At 40.4% G+C, this 22073-nt stretch overlaps 2 protein-coding genes across 5 annotated transcripts; both read left to right on the forward strand.

Annotated features, from left to right (window-relative positions):
• Positions 1-56: 56 nt before the first annotated feature.
• Positions 57-16931, forward strand: RB195_001901 (uncharacterized protein; the record flags this gene model as incomplete). 4 transcript variants are annotated; one of them, XM_064198887.1, is made up of 13 exons in its annotated part: positions 57-116; positions 2350-2481; positions 3573-3731; positions 4088-4175; positions 6705-7004; positions 8060-8164; positions 8245-8402; positions 8458-8641; positions 14756-14907; positions 15054-15138; positions 15307-15408; positions 15479-15596; positions 16796-16931. In XM_064198887.1, the coding sequence occupies 13 exons, from the start codon at positions 57-59 to the stop codon at positions 16929-16931; spliced, it is 1779 nt and encodes a 592-aa protein (XP_064054768.1). The 4 variants fall into 4 exon arrangements, with proteins under 4 accessions (XP_064054768.1, XP_064054769.1, XP_064054770.1 ...); XM_064198889.1 differs by lacking the exon at positions 57-116 and having other exon boundaries at positions 2371-2481; XM_064198888.1 differs by lacking the exon at positions 57-116 and having other exon boundaries at positions 2371-2481; positions 6705-6998.
• Positions 16932-20933: 4002 nt separating this feature from the next.
• On the forward strand, positions 20934-21679 carry RB195_001902 (uncharacterized protein; the record flags this gene model as incomplete). The annotated part of the gene is made up of 3 exons (XM_064198891.1): positions 20934-21166; positions 21233-21398; positions 21464-21679. 3 exons carry the CDS (start codon positions 20934-20936, stop codon positions 21677-21679), a joined length of 615 nt encoding a protein of 204 aa, XP_064054772.1.
• Positions 21680-22073: the final 394 nt, after the last annotated feature.

The raw sequence follows: 22073 nt of genomic DNA on the forward strand, positions 1-22073 counted from the left end.
CGTTGTTTGCTTTCTGAAATTTGTTGAAGTGGCTTTTTCTTGTTGTCTACATCGTTATGATAAAGGACCATAAAGGAATTCTACCTTCCCTGTTTAAAATTGGGATTATTTTGGGTGTATGTGATCGCCACTTACAGCTATCTGTTACAAAATACCAGATTCCACCATTCCACAACTACTGGTTCTTTTTTTTTTGAGTTTGCATTTCAGCAGTATTTTTCTTTCCTCTAATCGTTAGCCGATATGTCACTTTTACCTTTCACCTTGGTGCGGGCAACAATTTTCCCTATCATTTCATGTGTCCTTGAAAGGGAACCATCGAGCTATTTAGGTCATAACTTACTCGTAAACAGGAAAGGTTTTATTTTACCTAGAGATTTTTCTACGGCTGTTTGTCTTGTGGGAAGCTATGTGCTAGCGAATTTTCTGAACTATCAGAAATGTGCTATAGCCTCAATTAATACGTGCGCTAGGACCATGTAATACTAGGTGAGTTTGATGCATCAACTAGTACTGCTTTTTCTGGCTTCTGCTGTTCAACAAAGCCGAGGATGAAGTTTTCTGATTTGAAACCGGATATTAATGCCATCATCAGTCTTGATCAATCTAGAACGAGAGTATCCTGCGATAGTTGCGTTTTTTCTTTAGAAGGCATCACCCTACGGATCTGACGTGGTACGGTTTTTAGGTGGAGTATTCGTACACGGGATCGTAGATTAAGGAGAGGAGGGTGATTCCGTCCATTTCTTCCTAATTGCCGTAAAAAAAAACGACCCGGAAGATACGGCTTCGAGCGTTCCGGCGCGCTATTTTCTACAACGAGTTCGATTGGAGCGCGGCAGCCGTGTGCACACAACGTATCCTCCGCGCCTTTTTATACGCCAATTAGCAAGAAATGGACGGAATCACCCACCTCTCCATTATCTACGATCCCGTATACGAACACTCCAACTGAAATCCGTACTACCTCAGATTCGTGGGATGATGCCTTTAAGGGTAATGTTAACTAATCTTGAACATAAAATTATATCACAAGGGAAGTATGTATGCATTGAAAGATCATAATAACTCTTATCATGGTGAGTACTTCTTATTCTTATTTCATTATTATCTCATCGCGGACTATCAGGACAGTTTTACTCCCAGCTTGGTATCTTTCTAATTGATGCAGTTAGCCATGAATAGCAGGTATAGCTGGTTCAAAACGACCTGAAACCTTGTGCAGTTGCATAAGAGAATGCGCTCGTTGCGGCACAACTGTTTACTTTTATTAGAGCTAGCGAAGGGCCCAACTCGAACGCACTTGCACAAGGCAACAGGTCGTGTTGATTCTACTGTTCTACTTCCAGTTTTGAGCGCTTTTGAACAGCGAAAGCGGCCAACAGGCTCTCGACAAAAAAAAAAAAACTCAAATAAAAATGGCCTCGTGTTGATTCCATAATGAACACTACTCTCAAAATTATTGAAGCAGCAGTATGCAGTTGACTAGTAGCTATAGCAGTACATGCAGCACTGCAGTGAAGGTGTATATGTTGTGGAGATATTTTTCGTATGTAGGTTGTGTGTCTGCGAAAACCGTACGCTTTGCATGACCTTAAATAGTTGGGTGAAGCGAACATGTCGATTTATGAGTGTACCAAAGCAAGCCGGCGCGCGAAAGATCTGCGAACGCATTTGACTGGAGTTGAAGTACTAGTCTCTTTGATTGCTTGTCTTTTATGAACTCCTGATTTCCGATTGATTCATGAACTACAATTTTGTTCAGATTTTTAGCGTCACGCGCGGTTCATTTCGCCAAATTCTGCCAATTATGAACAAATGTTGATTCCTATCTTTAATGAACAACTGTCGCTTTCCTATCTTATATCTGTTTGCTATGGCTTCGTGAGATCAGTACATGTTTTCTTATCGATCAGACATGAGTAGAGCTCACATCTATTTCTTGGATTCTGTGCGCTAACTAATCGATACATGAACATCTCGAATACGCGAAAGGCACATGGTTGCCTTTTGAAAGTTATTGGAGAGTTTTATGTGGACTTGCCATTTCCTTGGATTCTCTCTTTCGATGAATTTTCGTGAAAGAAATTAATCGATTTTGGTTAGTAGAATAGTCATGCAACGACATGATGGTTTACAACGTGGCCAAGTGCACGCATAACGTGAACGCTGGTGAAATGATAGTGAGCGAGTGTTTTGTGCGACTTGTTGACTTCTACACATACACCTGCAAACAGTTGAAGTGTGGTTATTTTCTTCTCCGTTTATTCCATTTCAACTCGCATTCTTTGTTGTACTGTGCGCTGAGCGGTCGTTGGTTGGTTGTGTCTGAGCTGCTTTCAGTAGCAGGTTTCAGACGAATGTACAATAATGATTCGTGAGGATATTGACAAGATCGCAGCATCGACGTGTATCGTTTTTCTTTCTGGTCTAGTATTGTTCCAGTCATGTCATCGTGCGTCAACGATCTATTTTTTCGAGGTAAAAATACATAGTTTTTTGTTCATCTCATTGCTTTCGAAGCGTTTATAATATGTGATTTAAACTTTCTTTTTTTCTAAGGACATACAGTAAGTGTGCCATTCCAAAAAAAGTCATCATTGCTCTATGAACGGTTGCAAGATTGTGGAAACTTTCGGTCCGTTCCGTCCTGGACCAATTTTTGAAAATTTTGACCAACAGCTTCAAAAATTAATCGTAGACGGGTCGAAACGCGTATTCTTATAATTGGATCAGTTATTTATGGGAGGAGATGTGGTTGTAATTTGCATTTAGATGTTACAAACAAGAACTCAGTTTAGAAATATTATTCTTGCAGTGAATTAAACCCTTGAATTAACGTCAATGAGGAATTTTCTTTTTACTAGTTTGTGTTGCGTTTGCAGTGTGTAATGCGTGTTGTTCTATTGTGACGAAGTTATAGGTTTTCTAAGGACTAAAGTGCAAACTGTTTGAAACATGGTTTCGAATTCGTTGCATTTTGATAATCATCATTTTTTGGTGTGAAGGTGTTGCAAATATTTTTGTAACTAACATTCAAATCCAGCATTTTTGCTATATCTTAGCTGCGTGGCAAAGAAAAAGCCTGCTAAAAGGTTTTAACATTCCAAGATATAAAATCTTGTTCCTGTCAGTAAGGGCATATAGTTCGGATACAACGCCTGAGCTGCCCTCTTTTCTGGACGTCTCTATTCATAAATTAGTTTGCTATGCTTAAAATGCAGTGGCATTATAAAATGAAGGGCAGGATTTCGTGGACGATTCAATTTCATGCTCTCAAATCCACGTTACTTACTAAAGCTAAGTTGAGTGCAAACATAGAAGTAAGATGTTGTCCACCAACTTGGGTAAGGAAAAGAATTAAATATTTCGGAGACTTCCTATCTACTACTTCGTTACTGATGTCTTTGAAAGGTATTTATTGCTGACGTGAGACATCCACAACGATTTACACTACAATCGATACTCATCGAAAGTGAAGTCGCCATCGACGATGACTAGGGATACGGCCTAATTAGGCATGATCGCTGATGACATGACTTTGAAAGATGTTCCCAGATTGTTTCTTTTAGCTACAAACTACCACTGTTATTTTTGTGGAACCAATTCCGGCTTTGATGTTGCCATTTGCTCTTTCAATCCTTTTATGGCTTGTCTACAAAGGAACTAAAAGAAGTGCAGTATTGGAGCGAGAACGAAAAGCTATTATGGACAAACAGAAAGAGATAGAGGTCGGTGTATGTGAAAAAGCAATATGCGTTCTTTTTTATTTTTATTTTTTTGTTTTGTACTAGTCACTTGAAGTTCATTGGTAAGAAGAGATAGTTTTGATTATATGTTTTGTTGGTTGCCAGTAACCGGTTTTATTACGCAGTAATTTGCGTTTGGCGATATGCTCTTATTCACAGAATGAAGTCGCAAAAACATAAAGATAAGAACAAACAAAATTAGTTTCTAGAACAAAATTTGGCTTACGTTATTCATAGTTGAAGCTACTGAACAAGGGATTTTCTTTTTCTTATCTTTCCTTGTTAACGCTTTTCTTATGGTCTCTTGATTATCGCTCTTTTATACGCATCGCATTCAGGCAGCTTCATCGCCAACTTCTCGAAAAACGTCAAGGCAAGAAGGTAGAAGAATTTCGCTCACCGATGAGCAGACCTCTCGACTGAAAAGTACGTTCAGTTTCAAACTTACTTTACCCGTTTGTTTCTGTTAGATTGCTACTCATACGATTAGTCGTTTTTTGCATTTTTCGAAAAACAGAAACCTCAGCAGTTTGTCACGATTTTATTTGCAGTCTTGAGAATAATGAAATAAATAGTAGATGAATTACCTTTGGGGCGGGTGTGGCGCAGTCGGTTAGAGGTCCGTTGTAGCCACACGGTCGAGGGTTCGAAACCGCCTTAGTGCAAACCAAGCCTTTCGTCCCTCCGGGGTCGATAAATTGGTACCAGAGTTGTCTGGGAGGATAAAAACACTGACTTGATCATCGGCTGGCCCCCGAAAGTTATTGTATAGGCCAACACGCGTTCCAAAACCTCAACGATTATGAATTCCAGTAAAACGCGTTGGCGCATCCCAAGTGGATTGATACGCCAGTGACTTTATCCTTTATTTTTATCCTTGAATTACCTTTTCCGACTCAGTTGAAATGAGAATAATACTTTAAACTGGAAAGCAGCTGTTCATATTTAAGGTTCCAGTATGCCCGTAATATCAGTATACAGGAAAAAAAGTAAGACAAATATTTTGGGATAGCTTTCCTTTTGAACATTAGGTAGTTTCCGTTGCGTAAGATGGGTCAGCTGATGTAAATATCGGAAGTGTGACATTTTAAAACTTCGAAGGGGGAGGAGTTGGTGCAAAATTAATTTCCGTTTCGAGGTATGTGTAAATAAAACAATTTTTTAACCCTAAACTATTTCGTCTTAATGCAAACAACACCTACCGGTTTGTAGGTTTTTCTTCTGCTCTTTCAAATTCATATATAGCTGTCGCTCTAATTTTTTCAGCCGGCCTTTTCGAGGGCTCTGCAAAATCATGATTCGCCGCGAGTATCGAGTCATCATCCTTTACGAATTTAAATTGGGACACTCCGTCGTAAAAGCATCTCGTAACCTTAGCAGGGCTTTTGGGCCAGATTGTTCTATCGAGCGGACAGTGGAGCTCTGGTTTAAAAAAAGTCGCTTCTAGCGATTTTGATCTTGAAGAAAAATCGGATCGCGGTCGCAGATCGTATCTGGGGAGAGCCGTGGAAGCAAATCCGGAGATTAACACACGGACGTTAGCAGAAGACCTGGGCGTACATCATACGACAGTAGCTAGACATTTGGCGGAAATTGGCAAGGTGAAGAAGATGTCAAAGTAGGTGCCTCACGAGCTGACCAAAGAGCAGCGTCTGGCACGTTACGGCACGTGTTCTAATCTTTTGATTCGGTTAAAAAAGGAGCCTTTCTTAGTCGTATTATGACTATAGATGAAAAGTTCGTTTTTTACCATAATAAGAAACGTGGATTTCTGTGGGTAGATAAGGGTGCCCCTCCAAACACTTTTTCTAAACCCGATCTTTACCCCAAAAAAGTCATGCTTACAGTTGAGTGGTGCTGTAAGGGTTTAATCCACCACAGCTTAATGCAACCGGGCCAGACAATTGCAGCAGATTTCTACTGCTGTGATTTAGAGCATATGTATGAAAAGTTGCAAAAATTGTGACGAGCGGTAATGAATAAAGGAGGAATTAAGAATTAATCCATTTAGGTATAGAAGTTATCCCTCACCCACCGTATTCTCCAGACCTTTCCCCAACAAACTCCCTTTTTTCGAGCTCTTTATTCACATTTGCGTCACCGATAGTTCACTAATTCATACGATGGTGAAAAAGCTTTCCATAATTTTGTTGGTTTCTGTAATCTCAGTTTTTATACTGAAGGTTTAAATTTATTACCAATTCGTTGGAAAAGATGTGTAGATTCTGATGGTTTTTATTTCGATTAAAAAAGTTGGATTTAAGCTTAGTTATAACAATGTGAAGTATGCGGTCCGTTTCTGAAATTAATTACGCACCAACATAATACTTAGTGGCTGATCAGAGTGAGAGAGAACAAACCCTACCTTCTTCTTTTCTTCACAAGGTATTGTATACAATTGAAATGTTAAGAAAAAATTCCAGAGTAATTGTCTGCTTAACTTGGCACGTTCGTCGGTCATCGCTAGCACTTATCAATATCACTAGAACAGTGATGAGTGCATTGATTTAAATGAACGAATTGTGAATGTATAAAGGCTAAATCTCGTTACTCTCTATATACATACATGTTGAGGTTTTCAAGCTTATATATATTTAAATGTATACATAGTCTCCGAGTTGTAGTTTTGATGTGCACAGTGTGGAACACACGCTAACATACAGTGGAGGTTTGAATTTGAGAGCGTATTTATCCAAACTTTTGGTCTTTCGTACAGTTGAAGCAAGAAAAAATGGGGATTTTGTGGAATAAGGTTTTCATGTCTGAGTTGTTGGTTGGATCGCTGGTCCGTGTTTTGCTTCAATAGCTGTCATTTGTTTTTTGCAGTTTTGTGTGGAAGGGTAGTGCTTTTGAGGTTGCTAAGACTCTGGAAAAAGATTTCGATTTTTTTCTTTGCATCTTGTGTAAAAGTTCTGTTGATATTGCAAGTTTATTCTTTTAAATTGATGTCTACAGGGTTGTTGTCGGATATCCAAGAACAGGACACGATTCACAGTCAACATGGAGCCCTACCAGACAGTCGCGAATCTCCGATCGGGGACGGGAAGCAGACTCCAGGGGGAAGCGGTCGTCAAAGCCGACAGGAAGATCCACAGAAGCTGGACAGTGACCAGCAGGAACGAAAACCGGCCGGTGCCTCACCTCATATAAGCACAAGCGAATCCTCAGGCGAGCATTCACCGTCCATAACGACAAGATCGAGGTTCAGATGCACGAAAATCGAGGAACCGAAAGTCATCCTCCCACCTGGTAATGGTGAATATACACATATGTTCAGGAAATTGTTCATGCGAAAACAGTCCTTTGCAGAAGTACAGTTTGATACTAAAATGTATGCGCTCACGTGACTGCTTGCAGCTTTCTAATGCGTACTAACACACTCAAACTGCGGTTAGCTTAGTTACCATACAAATTTTATCAAGGCTTGATCTGGAGGTCTCTTGTAGCCGTGACTCGGTAATGCAGCAGTGCTGAAGAAGTCGAAATTGAAAATCTATACGAAAGGTGGCAAGTCCAGTGTTGTTTCTAGTGAAAATGAGCTACAGAAAAACTTTTTTCTTGGATTTTTTTTTCTTTTTGCACCTCATTGGAGATTCTGTTAGAGCTGCGGAGTTCGGTTAGCTCGAAAGGGCCTAAGGATCAAATTTTGAATCTGAACGGAGATAGCTCTGATTACATCCCGTACCGCAAGTATCAGCAAATTCTTTTGAGTCGGCGTAGGCTGAGAAATGTAGGGAAATCAGCACTCTTAAACCCGTTTAGATTCGTGGGCTTCCTGCTGATTCGCTTGGAGTTTTCGCAAGTTATGTTTCCTTCTTACAATTCTTCTTTTTGTCTTTCTGTTCTTTTCATGGACGTTCTTGAAGGTCCTTCCTTTAAATTTATAAGTAGAATTTTAGCCCTATCGTTTGAATAATTTGGGAACTGTATTGAAGTTTCTCCTTCATTTGATTTGTTAATAGAATTATACTATCTTTTTCTCAATATTTTTTGGTTTTGGAAATCAATACTCTTTTTAATTCTATTATTAGCCTTTTCTGCCTTGTTTTCAGGTCATGGAGAGAGAAATATTGGGAATTATAAAACAAACCAGTAGAAGTATTTTTTTTTTCATACACTCAGCTTTTCAGATTGCCGGATTGTTTGATATAGTATCACTGAAGACTGCTTTTAGACGGTTGTTTTCGCATGACTTTTGCTGACGTTATTTTTCGTTGATAGCAAAAGTTCTGTTGAAGCTTTCAGTTGTGTTCGCTGTCTAGATTGATTCCTTTCAGTCATCATAATTTCAGTGAAACATTTCTTTGTAGACAATGCGTGGCGTTCTCAAATGGCTCCCGCACAAATCAGACCGATCCTTCGGTCACGAAGCTCAACGGAGACCGATCGAGAACCCCTTAGGAAGATTAGCGGGCGTGAGTAGTTTAGAAATTTGCAGTGCAGTGTATTCATGCTATACTTTAATCTCTTCAGCTTGAAGAAGTCCCGGTTTCAGTTTCTTTCCCTGGTGCTTTGGTAGTAGGTGAAGATTCAGTGGGTGTAAGTCGAAAGTCTTCGGTTAGCATCGGCAGACGTAGTTACGCAGGCGCTGATGAACCGGAAGAGGAAGATAGTGAAAGGGAAAGGAATGAAATTTATATGCAAATTGGCCAGGTCATTAAACTTTATCATTCTTTTTAGCAGTACTTCCTAACATTGTATCATTTAGACTAACTTCTTCACATACTCGTTGAGTGCACTCAATCTGCTGCCGCAGAATAGGCCAGGATTTCCAGAACTGAAAGTGAATATCTCAGATATTATGTCCGAACTATTCTCTGTGCATTTGCCCGTTTGGGGTTGTGTAGCAGCTTTTTACATTGTGCTGCTGGAATTGTTTGGTGTACATTTTGGTAGGTTTTTTTTACTACTCTTCTTTTTTTTCCAGTAAATTTTGGGCACATTACGGAGATGCACTGGTGGACGTGTCTCTTTCCTCAAATGTTTGGTTCCAAACATATTATTTCGTTGGTATTCCTGTTTCCAAACGACAAACCTTTGTTGTATTACTCATTCGATATAAACGCATGTGAAGATTCCCAGCAGAATAAAAAACCTCAGAGAACATATTTTCGTTGACGTTCTTCGTGCACAGGATTAAGAATGTTCGTCGGGGGTAGGCAAACACAGTCGACGGATATGTTCTTGAATTATGCGTGAAAAAAACCTGAATTTTGTGAATGTTCCTTGGAAACTGAAAATTTTAGATATTTCTGATCTTTGTACAGCTTTTTCTTTGTGATTTTCGTGTTTATTCACCCGTTTTTCTGGTGACGACTGTTCTCTCATCGCTCTAAGGTATTTTCTGAGTGGACGTGATTTTTAAATTGTTCCATCAAACTATTTGACAGGTGATCTTCGTCACTCTACGGCCTTTTTTGCTTCTATCAACCAGTGTTCGGTTTGGAAGATTTATAGGCTTTTATCGCTTGGCTCCAGGTTCTAAAGGATGTGATAATCTATCAGTTCAATGATGGAAACATCACGTCAGAGTGTTTGCTAGGGCTCTTCATTGTGAATCAAGAAGAAAAAGATCGAGAAGAGGATGCTTGAAACGAAGAAGGGCGAATGAAATGTGCAGATGTAGGTAGAAGGAAAAAGGGCGCAAAACGGATTCTTTTTCAAGATGATCTCATGGATTAATCTAGCTAATCCGTGTTTAATTCACTTGCTTTCTCTTGAATACATTTTATGCGGTGTAGAACTTCTAAAAGCCGTTCGGAAGTATTGGAAGCAACGGCCAGTTGCCTTTTAGATCAAGACTTCGAAATTCTGTCGTCCGTTATGAAGGCAATGTGTGTAAAATTTACTCCTCTCTCTATATGAACTACTAGAGGTGCAAAAAGTTTGTGTTTTCATTCGTTTCGTCGTAGCTAGTAGTTCGATAGCGTAGGCATGACTGGACCTATATGAAAAAAATCGATAGAGTGGGCGGTCGGTAAATTTGTGGAACCTCATAGAACCTCGCCATTGTCTTCCGGAGCACTTTTCTTCTCATCTTTTGTCGTAGTTATTGCTATTTAGTTAATCGAACATGATTACACAATTCTTACTTCGTCGTCAATCAATCAATCAATATATATATATACTAGTCTGAACGTCCGTTTAAAGCCGGACTTCAGACTTTCTGTGGTGTTCCCTTCGCTCGCCATCAGTGATCAATGAAAAGTAATAGTAGTGGCATTTTCTGCAAAATTAGAATTGTGCTTTTCTAACAACGCCTTTTCTTTCTTCTTTTTATAAACTTATGCGGAAGATTCCATAGTTTCCTTCCTATTTGCAGCATTTCTACATTTGAAGAGCATTCAAACTTCTGCTCCAAACACTCCTTCGATACCAACACAACATAGACACAATTTTTGAAAGCATCACCCTAAGTATGGGTTTTCTTCCTGTTTTCCCCCAACAGTTATCACAGATGATCTTTTAACATAAAATGATGGAAAGGGATCATCGTACTGATAAGGATAACGTTCCATGTCCAAACCATGTAAACTGTTGGCTACTATTTAAACAGCCGGTTTTATTCGTGTTTCCACCTTTTGAGAAGACATTTTACCAATCTGAGGCAAACGTGCAAGGAAACAAGGAAAGGGAGTAGGGAATAGAGGTGAAAAGAAACACCTGTAATGGCCACGGCTCAGAAACGGTTGCAACGTCCCTTTCACCTTCTGCGACATGCACACAAAGTTGCTGCGCGGTACTAGTGCACTAAGGAGCCACTAATCCGATGCCATGGGACCCGCCCACCCCATAGCTATCTGCCGTCAGTGCACCAATTCGGCGCCGGTGGATCCGTCGCACCTCTTTTTCGAATTTCGTCACACACATACACATACACATACACATACACATACATATACACATACACAGTTACCGAATAAGCCCGTTATTATATACCAGTCTGAGCGTCCGGCTAAAGCCGACTTCCGACTTTCTGTGGTGTTTGCTTCGCTCGCCTTCACTGATCAACGAAAATCAATATTAATGCCCTTTTCTGTGAAATCAGACTTGTGTATCTCCAACAGTCTTTCTTCCTTTTTTATACTGTAACTAAAAGCAAAAGATTTCATAGTGTTCTTTCTAAACGCGTCATTTCTACATTTGGAGAACATTCGAACTTCAGCTTCAAACACTCCTTATCAATATATTACAGACAAAATTTAAAAGTATCACGCGAAACATGGGTTTTCCTCCTGTTTTCTATAAACATCAAAGAATGATGTTTTGGCATAAAATGACGTGAAAGACATCATCCTACTGATAAAGATAACGTTCTACGTCAGATCACATAAACATCTTGCTACTATTTAAGCAGCCGTTTGCAGGAGTGTTTCCACTTTCTGAGAACGGCATGCTACAAACTTGAGGCGAACGAAGAAGGAAATAGGCATGAGGAGAAGTAATAAAGGTGAAAAACAAAGCGCTCAGTGGCCACGGCTATGACCTATGCTGCGACCATCTATCTTTTGCGTCATGCACACGAAGCTGTTGCGCATCTATCCGTCGCAATCCCTCCTATATAGGTATTTGGCGCCGGCGCACCATTCCGACGCCGGTGGACCCGACGCAACCCCTTCTATAGGTAACTGGTGCCGGTGGACCCGTCGCATCCCCTTTCATAGGTATCTGGCGCCAGTGGACCCGTCGCACCCCCCCCAATTTCGTGACACACACACACACACACACACACACGTGACAGAATAAGCCCGTTATTATATATCATGATCATGATAATGCCATATAATGACGGGCCAATTTTGTCACGTGTGTGTGTCAGTCACGAAATTCGAAAAGGGGGGTGCGACAGATCCACTGGCGTCGGATTGATGCGGCAGCGCCAGATAGCTGCAATATGGGGTGCGACGGGTCCACCGACGTCGGATTGGCGCGCCGGCAACAGGTAGCTACAAAATGGGCTGCGACGGATCCCGCGGTATCGGACTGGTGCGCAATAACTTCGTGTACATGACGCAAAAATAGATGGTTGCAGCCGTTTCATAGCCGTGGCCATAGGACGCTTTGCCTTTCACCTTTGTGACTCTTCCGTGTGCCTATTTCCTTCTTCGTTCGCCTCAAGTTTGTAGCATGCCGCTCTCAGAAAGTGGAAACCCACACGCAAACGGCTGCTTAAATAGTAGCAAGACGTTTATGTGACCTGACGTAGAACATTATCTTTATCAGTAGAATAATGTCTTTCACGTCATTTTATACCAAAACATTCTTTGATAACTGTTTATAGAAAACAGGAGGAAAACCCATATTCGAGCAATGCTTTTAAATTTCGTTTATAATATATTGGTAAGGAGTGTTTGAAGCTGAAGTTCGAATGTTCTCCAAATGTAGAAATGACGCATTTAGAAAGAAGACTATGAAGTCTTTCGCTTTCAGTTCTAATATAAAAAAGGAAGAAAGATTGTTGGAGATATACAAGTCCAATTTCATACAACTAATAACACTAATATTAGTTTTCGTTGATCAGTGAAGGCGAGCGAAGCAAACACCACAAAAAGTCTGAAGTCCGGCCTTATCCGGGCGCTCAGACTGGTATATAATAACGGGCTTATTCTGTCACGCGTGTGTGTGTGAGTGAGTCACGAAATTCGAAAAGGGGGGTGCGATGGTCCACCGCGTCGGAATTGTGCGCCTATAAAATGCGGTGAAGCGAGTCCTACGGGGTCGAATTACTGTGTCGTGGTGTAGACGTATCGCGTATATATAACTTCGTGCGTATGTCGCAAAAGGTAAATGGGACGTTGCAAACGTTTCATAGTCAGGTCCACTTTCCACTTTGCTTTTCACCTCTACGACTCCTCCGTACATCAAAAATTGGAGACACGCGTGCAAACGACTGCTTAGATAGTAGCAAGCTGTTTATATGATCTGACGTGGAACGCTATTTTTATCAGTACGATGATTTCGTCCTCGTCTTTCCGTGTTAAAACATTATTCTGTGATAACGTTAGGGAGAAACAAGAGGAAAACCCATACTTCGAGTAATATTTTCAAATCGTTTCTACATTATGTTGGGAACGAAGGAGTGTTTGAAGCTGAAGTTTGAACATTATCCAAGCGTAGAACTGAAGCGTTTAGAAAGAAAACTATGAAACCTTTCACCTTTATTTATAATAAAAAAAGAGGAAAAGAGGAAGAAAGCATTGTTAGAACAACACAAAACTAATTTCAGAGAATAAACAGAAGTTCAGAGAAAAAGGGAATAAATAAACTATTATTAATTTTCATTGATCAGTGAAGGGGAGCGAAGTGAACACCGGCTTTAGCCGGACGTTCAGACGTATATATATATATATATATATATATATATATATATATATATATATATATATATATATATATATATATATATATATATATATACATATATATATGTATATATATATTGATTTTCCGATAAGAATGCCTCTTCTTTCTTGCCTTGGATCCAAGTCGTAGTATAGTCAAAACGACATGAAGCGCGAGTGTAGTTATACTAGCAGTTGCGCTAGAGCAATGCGGTTCTTAACCGTTCGCAGTGTTCTAGGAGCGTTCTGCTTGGCAATTCGCCAAAGTCACGTCCTTCGGATCGATATTGGCCGCAAATGTTTTGTTTGTTTCCAGTTTTCCTTTTTTTTCTGTTTTTCGACTTTTAAATTTCTTCTTCTTATTGTTTTTTTAAGAAAAGAAAAAGGAAAACAAGCGAAAAATTGCGGCCAACATTCATTCGAATGACGTATTCGCCGTCACCTTGGCAAATTGCCAAGCAGACTGCTCACAGGACGCTGCGAGCGATTAAAAACCGCGTTGCGACTGAGCATGTTGCTACTCGCCTTCATGTCGTTTCGACCCGACTCTATTTTTTGCAGTTTTTTTTCAAGCGGGTAACGTTGTCGTTATCTGCCTCGGTGACGTATCCATGCTTGAAGGAAGAGCGTGTTAATTATAAACTGTTTGTATGCAGTTGTTCTCTAGCCCTTTACAGGTGACGCAAACAAGATCTATAGTAGTGTCAAAACGAAGCACGGTACAGTTACGTAAGCTTCTGGATCGAAGCGGTACGGTAGAGCACAGCTACAGGGGGATAGGACCTTTGCTATCATCATTCTTTGCTGTAGTTCCCACTGTTCCTATCGCTGTCTCCACTGCGCCACTTCGAGCTCAGCCGTTTACGCAACTGCACCGTTCCTCATGTCGTTTTGACCATATCATAAATCCATAGGAGTGCAATATTCTATGACTGACTTTCCCCGCTATCAACATGTCGACTGCGCCGTTACTCTAGGCGGGATAAAATATCATGAACAACGTTGGTTTGTTGCACTACTTAAGGGTAAAAGAAAACTAAATTACGTTAGGAACTCCTAACTCGACGTATTAAAGGCATCATCCCACGAATTTGGGGGGGGTATGGGTTTCAGGCGGGTAATGCCTACAGGTCATAGATTGTGGGGAAGAGAGTGATTCCGTGCATCTCTCGCTCTATCAGTGCAAATGGACTACCCCGACCACTGTTTCTTACGACGGGTTCTGTTGAAATGCGGAATTTTTGCGCCCCGCCCCCGCCTGCGGATTCGTCAAAAACCCATTCGGACCTATTCTATTTTTTGCCGATTCATTGGTTTCACTTGAATAGGCTTGTGGAAAGACTCGCTCATCTTCGAGCGATCGCACTTGGATGCGACGCGTGCACAAGTATGGCGCGTTGCAACTGAAGTCGTCGTAGAAGAACGGGTTGGGAGACGCCGTTTTTTTTTTACGCCTTTAATGTACTTGAAAGAAGTGAACAAGAGCGAGTCGCTTTTTCCTTTCGGCCATAGTGCTTGATTACCTGTGGCTGTTAAATTGTCCAAATTTTCTTGAAGAACTCAGAACATCATGTTTTACTTGTGCTATTTTTTTTTGATTTCTGAACTTGCTTCTCCCTGCATGTCGTTTGAATTGGACATCTTTTCTCAACTGGTATTTTATAGCGTACTACTTTTATTACCATGAAGAAACAATGGTTTACGCAGCGTTGGCATTTTCTATCATCTTTGGTTTATTCCACGAATTTTGCGGTGGTTGGTTCACAAACGACATCCTAGCCTTTTCTTCCATATATATTGCATGCTCTAGAATACAGGTCTGCTTGTTCAATTTTTTTGTTTTTATTTTTCATTTTTTTATTTTTATTTTTTATTTTTTATTACTTTTTATTTCTATTTCTTTTAAACCTCATAACTGGCTCCTTATTTGCTGAGCTTTTTTCGATGGTTTTCTCACTTCCAGGCAGTAAGCTATCAGGCAGGTGTGATTTTGCTGGTGGGAATGGCAATATTTGATATGTTTTGGCTCTACGTAATAGACTTGCTGAGTGAGTTATATCTGCTATTATCATTTTTTGGACCAGTTGATCGAGATAAATTTGCTGAATTTGCTGAATTTGGTGAATTTGCTCCATTCTAATGTGCTACACTACCCGTTGCTTCCTAATCTAACTTGTTAGGAGTTTTCCTTGTTTTTTCGACTTGTGGATTTTAAGGCACAGTTACTCGAGACTGCCGTGCACCATTGATGATAATGATTCCTAGAGATCATCGGGGAAACAAACAGAGCCTTGCAGCATTAGACATCATTGTGCCAGGTAAAATACTCCCTTTCTGTTCCAAATATGTTAACTTGGTCACATTTCTTGTTCCTGGAGCTATGTTTAGGAATATTCCTCAATGTTGTGCAAAAATATAGCTCCATGTACGACCCAGGGCTATTCACTGCAACATACGCTGCTGTGTTTGGTGCTTTAACGCTAACGATGATTTTTGCCGTATGGAGGTAAGATTGTCGCCATGCTGTCGTTAATGATGAAAGTTTAATTTTTGTTAAGAATTAATTTTGCCTTCACTCCTCCATCTCCCTCACTAGAGGATTCAGAACACGTGGAATGGTGTACACGTATACGCAATATTGGTCCCGGCCCAGGTAGGGGGCTAACCGCGGGCCAGAACTGACCTTGTTTCGCCGTGAGACGCAGCCTGATTCAAGAACGAATTCTCTGTTTCTGCTGTGCCAGAAGTGACTTACGAAGTGGATAAAGGATAAAGTACACTGTTTTGACCAATCTCTATGGGGATATGCTTACACGTAGTACTTCTCCAATACTGTCGAGAATCATTCTTGTTAAGGGCTCATAGGTAACGGACTGTAACCAGGTTGGGCACTAGCTGTTATTGTCATGTATTGTCATGTGCATCACCTTTATTATAGAATAACACAGCCTTGCTGGTCTTCCATCGATTAGGAGATTGGCTTGCGTGAGTGACAAGTGTGGTACCGATTTAACGACCTCCGAAGGATTGAAAGGTTCCAGAGTGGTTTTGAACAGGAAGAGAATTCTGGTCGATTTTAATGAAAAGTGTAAAAAAGTCCATCTCCGGCTGTACCTCGACAAGACGATGTTCATGAGGAGCGGATGGGTTTCCCATGATCTATTCAAAGTGTAATATAGTATTCAAATTCAAAGTAACGAATATGTCCGAGTCCTCCGCTATATATCCGGCCTGGAAGTTAGCATAATGAACGACCTGACTTCCGGGGTGGGAAGCATCGAAAGTAGGAAGCTAGAGCATTGAGAATGTAGTGAAGAAGATCAGGAACACCCTGCTCTGCGCTCACCTTGTCAATATCAATATTAATAATACTTCTTGTATTGACCTATGCTTCAGAAACCTCGGTATTTCGCAAGCAGGAAGGAAATGCGGACTTGGTCATTGGAGGGTCAATAGAGAGAGTGATGCTAGGATTATTGATGAGGATAGGAATATTGATTCAACTCAAAAAACTGGGAGCGGGAATTCGAAGTTAGGAAGGAGAGGTAGGAATAAATGGAAAAGTTACAGTCGCCTGCTCAATCAGTTCGAACAACGACGGGAGTAAGGTGACCGAGATGATTTTTCGGATGGCAACCGCATAGACCGCCTTGATATTTAGTGGTTTGTTCAAAGAATTTCTTAGAAATTGAAGTTTGCATTCAGACACAAGATCACGCCTGCTCTTGTACTGCCAGCAATTGTTGCAATAGCAGTTTCTCTGGGACTTAGCACTCATCGGCACGATCTTTGGCGATTTATGATTAAATACAAGAGAATGATGCCCCCAAAAAGAGTTTAACTCATAATTTCTGATGGTGGATCTTATTGAGATGCAAACTTTGTTCTTGTATATATAATAGACGTGTTTATAAGTTTATGTACCGCAAAGTAGGCATTCTACTCATACTTAACATTGTTTCTGGTTCTCGCCCTTTCGTTTCATTTAGAAGTGCATCGAAGTGTTATTTCTCGTCTATTTCTTGCTCACTTTCGCCCTCCGTTGTCCTTTCGTCGTGCGTTCCTGCACGATCTTTAACTTGCCCCGTTTTTCGGATTTCGTTATATGAATACTGGTGAGCAAAGATGATACTGATAAGTGTAAAAATAGAGACGATTACAGGAAGTACGACTTGATAGGGTGATTGTTTCTTTCGTGAACAAAATGACTAAATATATTCTTGAATATAATATATGTTTGTAGCTCGTCATTATACAGCGTAATTGCTTTCATAATGATATTATTAGTTGCCTGTGATAACAGTATATTACTAAAAATAATTCTGTTTTAATAAATATGCAAAGTGTTAAATTGTCTTCTGACAATTCTGTTTCAACTTCAAAACGAAAACAAAAACGGCTCTAAAAAACCGCATAACAAATCTGGATACATTATGATTCTGAGATTCCAAACAAAATTATTTCATTGTTCCAGGCACTACGAGTAAGCTTCTTCTCTAACACTGACCAGACTGCTTTTCGAGTTGATCTGTTGTTAGCTCAAAACTTTCTCTTTCTATCCTTCGTAAGAGGAGGCGCTCGCAAGGGAAGGGGCCATAAGAGAGTGTGTGGTGGGCAGTAATGAATGGAGGATAGCATGATAACCAGAACAAAATATTACGTAGTATTAATATAATAATAAAGTAATATTACGTAAATAATTACCTACATTATAAAAAATTAAATCAAGTTATATCAAAGAATTACTTTCATCACAAAATATTATATTAAGTTTCATGCGTAGGAGAGTAACATGGAAGTACCAACATTTTGTCTTGAAGATATGGAAGCTGCTGACAACATGGCAATAGGATTGCGCAGGTTCAAGACCTTCTGAGCCGAATTTTGGCAAGAGAGGAAATTCAAACTGCTCCTGAAAATGAAGAATTAAATTACATATAGTTTTCTGCAGTTTATACGTGAATCAAGCAGAATTTAATGACGAAGAAAGCTCAGATACTATGCACATAGTCATTTCTGGAAGATCGCAAATAACTTTGTGATAAGAGGACCTAGAGAAATATTTGGGTGGTTTTTTTGTAGAGGAATGCCTTACAAATATTTTCCTTCCAAAATAGTCTTATCGTTGTTTTGCCTTCCTACTTTCTTTGAAATTTAGACTAGAAAAATTAGAAATTTTCGACTTTTTTCAGTCCTTCCTCATCTAAATTTTGAGAGGACGAGACGGTCCGGAAAAGAGAAATTAAGCATATGGGGTTTCTCTCGTCCCTTTGGTCGAATATAGGGTGGTTCCTCAAAACTCCGTCGCGTTTTTATGGAATGGGAAAAGTTGCCAAAATCCGTTTTGCTCGTGTGCCGAAAAGTGTACGATCTTGAACAAACTCTAAAAACTCGTTCCAGCTTGGTGCGGAGCAAATCAACTTCGGATACTTTGTAAGAGAGGATTTTTTCTATCAGATGGCATATCAATCGATTTCCAAGGCTTCACCATCTTTCCCATCTGAATTCCAATTGAACTAGGAGGTCGCAAAAAACAAGACTATGTTCGTTTTGTAAGGCGAACCTTCGTCTATAAAATGCCACCCAAAGTATTCGCCTTGTTTGTCTTATCACGAATTCATTTACGATCTTCCAGCCTTAACAACGTGCTGTAAATCTGAACTTTTTTGGTCATTAAATTTTATGAAATCCACTTTTAAACTGCTGAAAACGTACAATTGAATCCTTCGACTTTTAGAAGTAGTTTCAAAGAAGTTTCAAGCTCCGAACTCTTTTGCAGAAATATGACTCAATCGCCTAAATTCGACTCAGCGGGATGTCGAACCTGGGTCGTCCCATTACCACATTGTTGCAACAAAATGGTTTTTTCGCTTTTTTTCGTCGTTCCTCTGTAATTCGACTTATGCACTTGACTGCTCTCTTTTGTTATATCATGTCCTTTAACCTGCATTCAAACAAATTTCATAGACTTTGGAATAAAAATGGAATACAATAAACATGGAAATATTTCAATAGCAACATTCCAAAAACATTTCAGCAAATTTGCTTCTTTTGCCACTCGGTGTTTCTTCGGTCCTTTCAGCTAGCGAATTTCACATTTGCCGTCTGTTCCTCAGTTAATTTTCGATTTTTTTTTTTCGAAACACATAAAGGGGTCGTATTCGAGAGAGTCACGTATTCGTGTGCCATCACCACGCTTGACCCTGCCTATATTCTTTCACAGTGGTTATTTAGTTCTTCAAAGGTAGCAAATGTTGGTGAGTTCCTCCACCCCGTTTGAGGTCTCCGTTCTCGGTCTCATGAACCAAGTAGACTCGTTCCGGATCAATTTGGTCATTCAAACTCCGAAACTCTGTTCTACTTTGGAGTACTGGAGTTGGAAAAAGAAGCTTACGTGAAAATCCCTCACCTTCTCAAACAGGAGACTGAGCTATCGAACCACGACGTAAATGAGCAAGAATAAAGGGAATAAGTTTGCTTTTTATAGTTTAGGCGGAATTGTAGTAAGTCTTATCTTCCTTGCTCTTCTTTATAAGACACATTTAGGTATACCATTACATATAAAGCGCAAGAATGTCCGACCATTCGACGAAAATTCCCACAGGCATTCACGGATCAAGCCTACGTCGATCTTAAGCGATTGAACTGGTCCACTGCATACTTTCTAACGGGTGCCGTTGACAGCCACAGATTTGCGCTGTACATCACAGAAGGGGGAATTTCGAGTTATAGTGTACGACAAAATTTCAGAGACAAAATTTGAAAGAACGGAGCAACATTTTCAACAACACTATAGTGAGTGATGAGAAGCGAGACAAGGAAAGAAAGGTGTGGAACACTTTCACAGCCGGTTATTGGATTTCTCATTTTGCATTGTGTAGAATCCTTGTGTATACGAAAGTTGACTCTTCCGTAGAGGATCTCTTCCAGCATAGCATAGCATCAATGTCATAGTTTTTTCTTGCGCTTTCGTACCAGGCTTGTCAGGGTTTGTGGAATGCGACGGAAACTGCAGGAATGAGTGACCTGTATGTCTGAAGAAGTGGACTCTGGCAATTATCGGCATTATTGATGCAGAGCTATCTTTAAAGGCATCACTCCACGAATCTGAGGTAGTACGGATTTCAAGTGGAGTATTCGTATATGGGATGGGAGACCATGGAGAGAGGGGTGACTCCGTCCATTTCTTCCTAATTGCCGTAAAAAACGGCCCAGAAGATGCGGCGCCGCACAAGGCTGGCGCGCTCCAGTCGAGCTCCTTGTAGAAAATAGTGCGCCAGTACGCCCGAAGTACGGACGGAATTACCCCCCTCTCCATAGTCTCCCATCCCGTATACGGATACTCCACCTGAAATCTGCACCACCTCAGATTCGTGGGGTGATGCCTTTAATAGTGAACAATGGAAACCTGACATCTAATTCTTTTCTACATATACTGATCACATTTTTACATATGTCAGGAATCTTTCGTACTTTTTAAAGTGATCTAAAGACTCCTGAGGCTTTCTCATATTAGCATCCGCGTTTGGAAACCAGTGTTAGCAGTGCGAGAGGCTGGCGTTCGCGCTGGTTTTCGTATGAATAATGTTTTTCCCATTTCTCACTAGATCTCATTGCTGCCACTAAATTCACGCACCTTGACTTATCAAACCAATTCTTCAAGTTTAAAGAAGTGACCGTTCTTAGTTCTATCCTACCATGCAATAACACTATCATTTTGAAAAAAGTAATATAAAGTTTGGTTAGTAAGGAGGAGAGATTCATTCATCAATTCAGCGGAGTGAACTAGGTCAGTACTTCCTAATAGCTGCAAATGACGTAGTCGACATACCTCTTCCAGCGTATGGGAGACGAATATGAGCAACTGGGACCAATAGGAGATGCACCTCCTCCACCTCCAGGAGCGCCACCACCTCCACCAGCACCTCCACCACCACCTCCTCCTCCACCTCCACCTCTACCTGATTTTCAGCATGCAGAAGGAGCTTCTGGAAGAGCAACAGAAGGAGAGAGTGTTTCAAAACCGTCGTCTCCAGATAGTAGACCGCGTGGATCGTCTGACAAGAGACCATCTCGGTATGGAGATAAGTCACAAGGTTGAGATCTAGGTTATAAGAGGTATCTATTGTTGTTTTCAATCAGAAGAGCCCAAAAACATGAAGAAAGAAGTGGATCACAGGAAAGGAGAAAAGGTTTCGATAGATGGAAAAGAAGGAGGGTGTATATGCCGCGAAGGTCTTCAAGCAGTACAGAAGGGAGAGATTTCGGTGATTCAGCGTACTTAATGCAGGAGAACACTGGATACAGTGTTAGTGACAATTTTTAAAAGAGAGATGCCCTTTTTCCGGGCGACAGTTTTTCTTTTGTTTACAGATGTGCGGTTGCTTAAGCTGTCTGTTCGTATTTCTTGTAATTGGTGGCGTTATTGCATTTCTCGTCTATGCTTTTGTCCTGGATGGATTTTCAACTAAGGAGGGGAATTGGACGACAGAAGCGACCACATCTAACATACAACTCAGCCGTTCCACAATGTCATCCTCAACAACAACGCAAGCTTCAATAACAACTCTAGAAAATCAAAACGAGTGAAACTCTGCTGAACGTAGTGCACAAAATCAATAGTTCAAATGCTCTTAAAACATTAAATTTGGAATAAAGTTGGTTTGCAGTTTTTCTTTTTTGAAAAAATCCCTTGTTAATCTCTCGTTGTACTCCACTGTCATTGTCGCCTTCTATAGTCGACCGCGAATATGTTTAGCCTGGTGACAGCGATGCCGCAATAAAGGTCTCACTCTGCTTCACGCGTACTCCCTCTTCTTTTTAGCTGCTTGTAGATGTAGCGCTATACCTAAATGTATCTTATAAAGAAGAGCAAGGAAGATAAGACTTACTACAATTCCGCCTAAACTATAAAAAGCAAACTTATTCCCTTTATTCTTGCTCATTTACGTCTCCTGTTTGAGAAGGTGAGGGATCTTCACGT

The sequence above is a fragment of the Necator americanus genome, chromosome IV, assembly GCF_031761385.1.
Source record: "Necator americanus strain Aroian chromosome IV, whole genome shotgun sequence".
Lineage (NCBI taxonomy): Eukaryota > Metazoa > Nematoda > Chromadorea > Rhabditida > Ancylostomatidae > Necator > Necator americanus.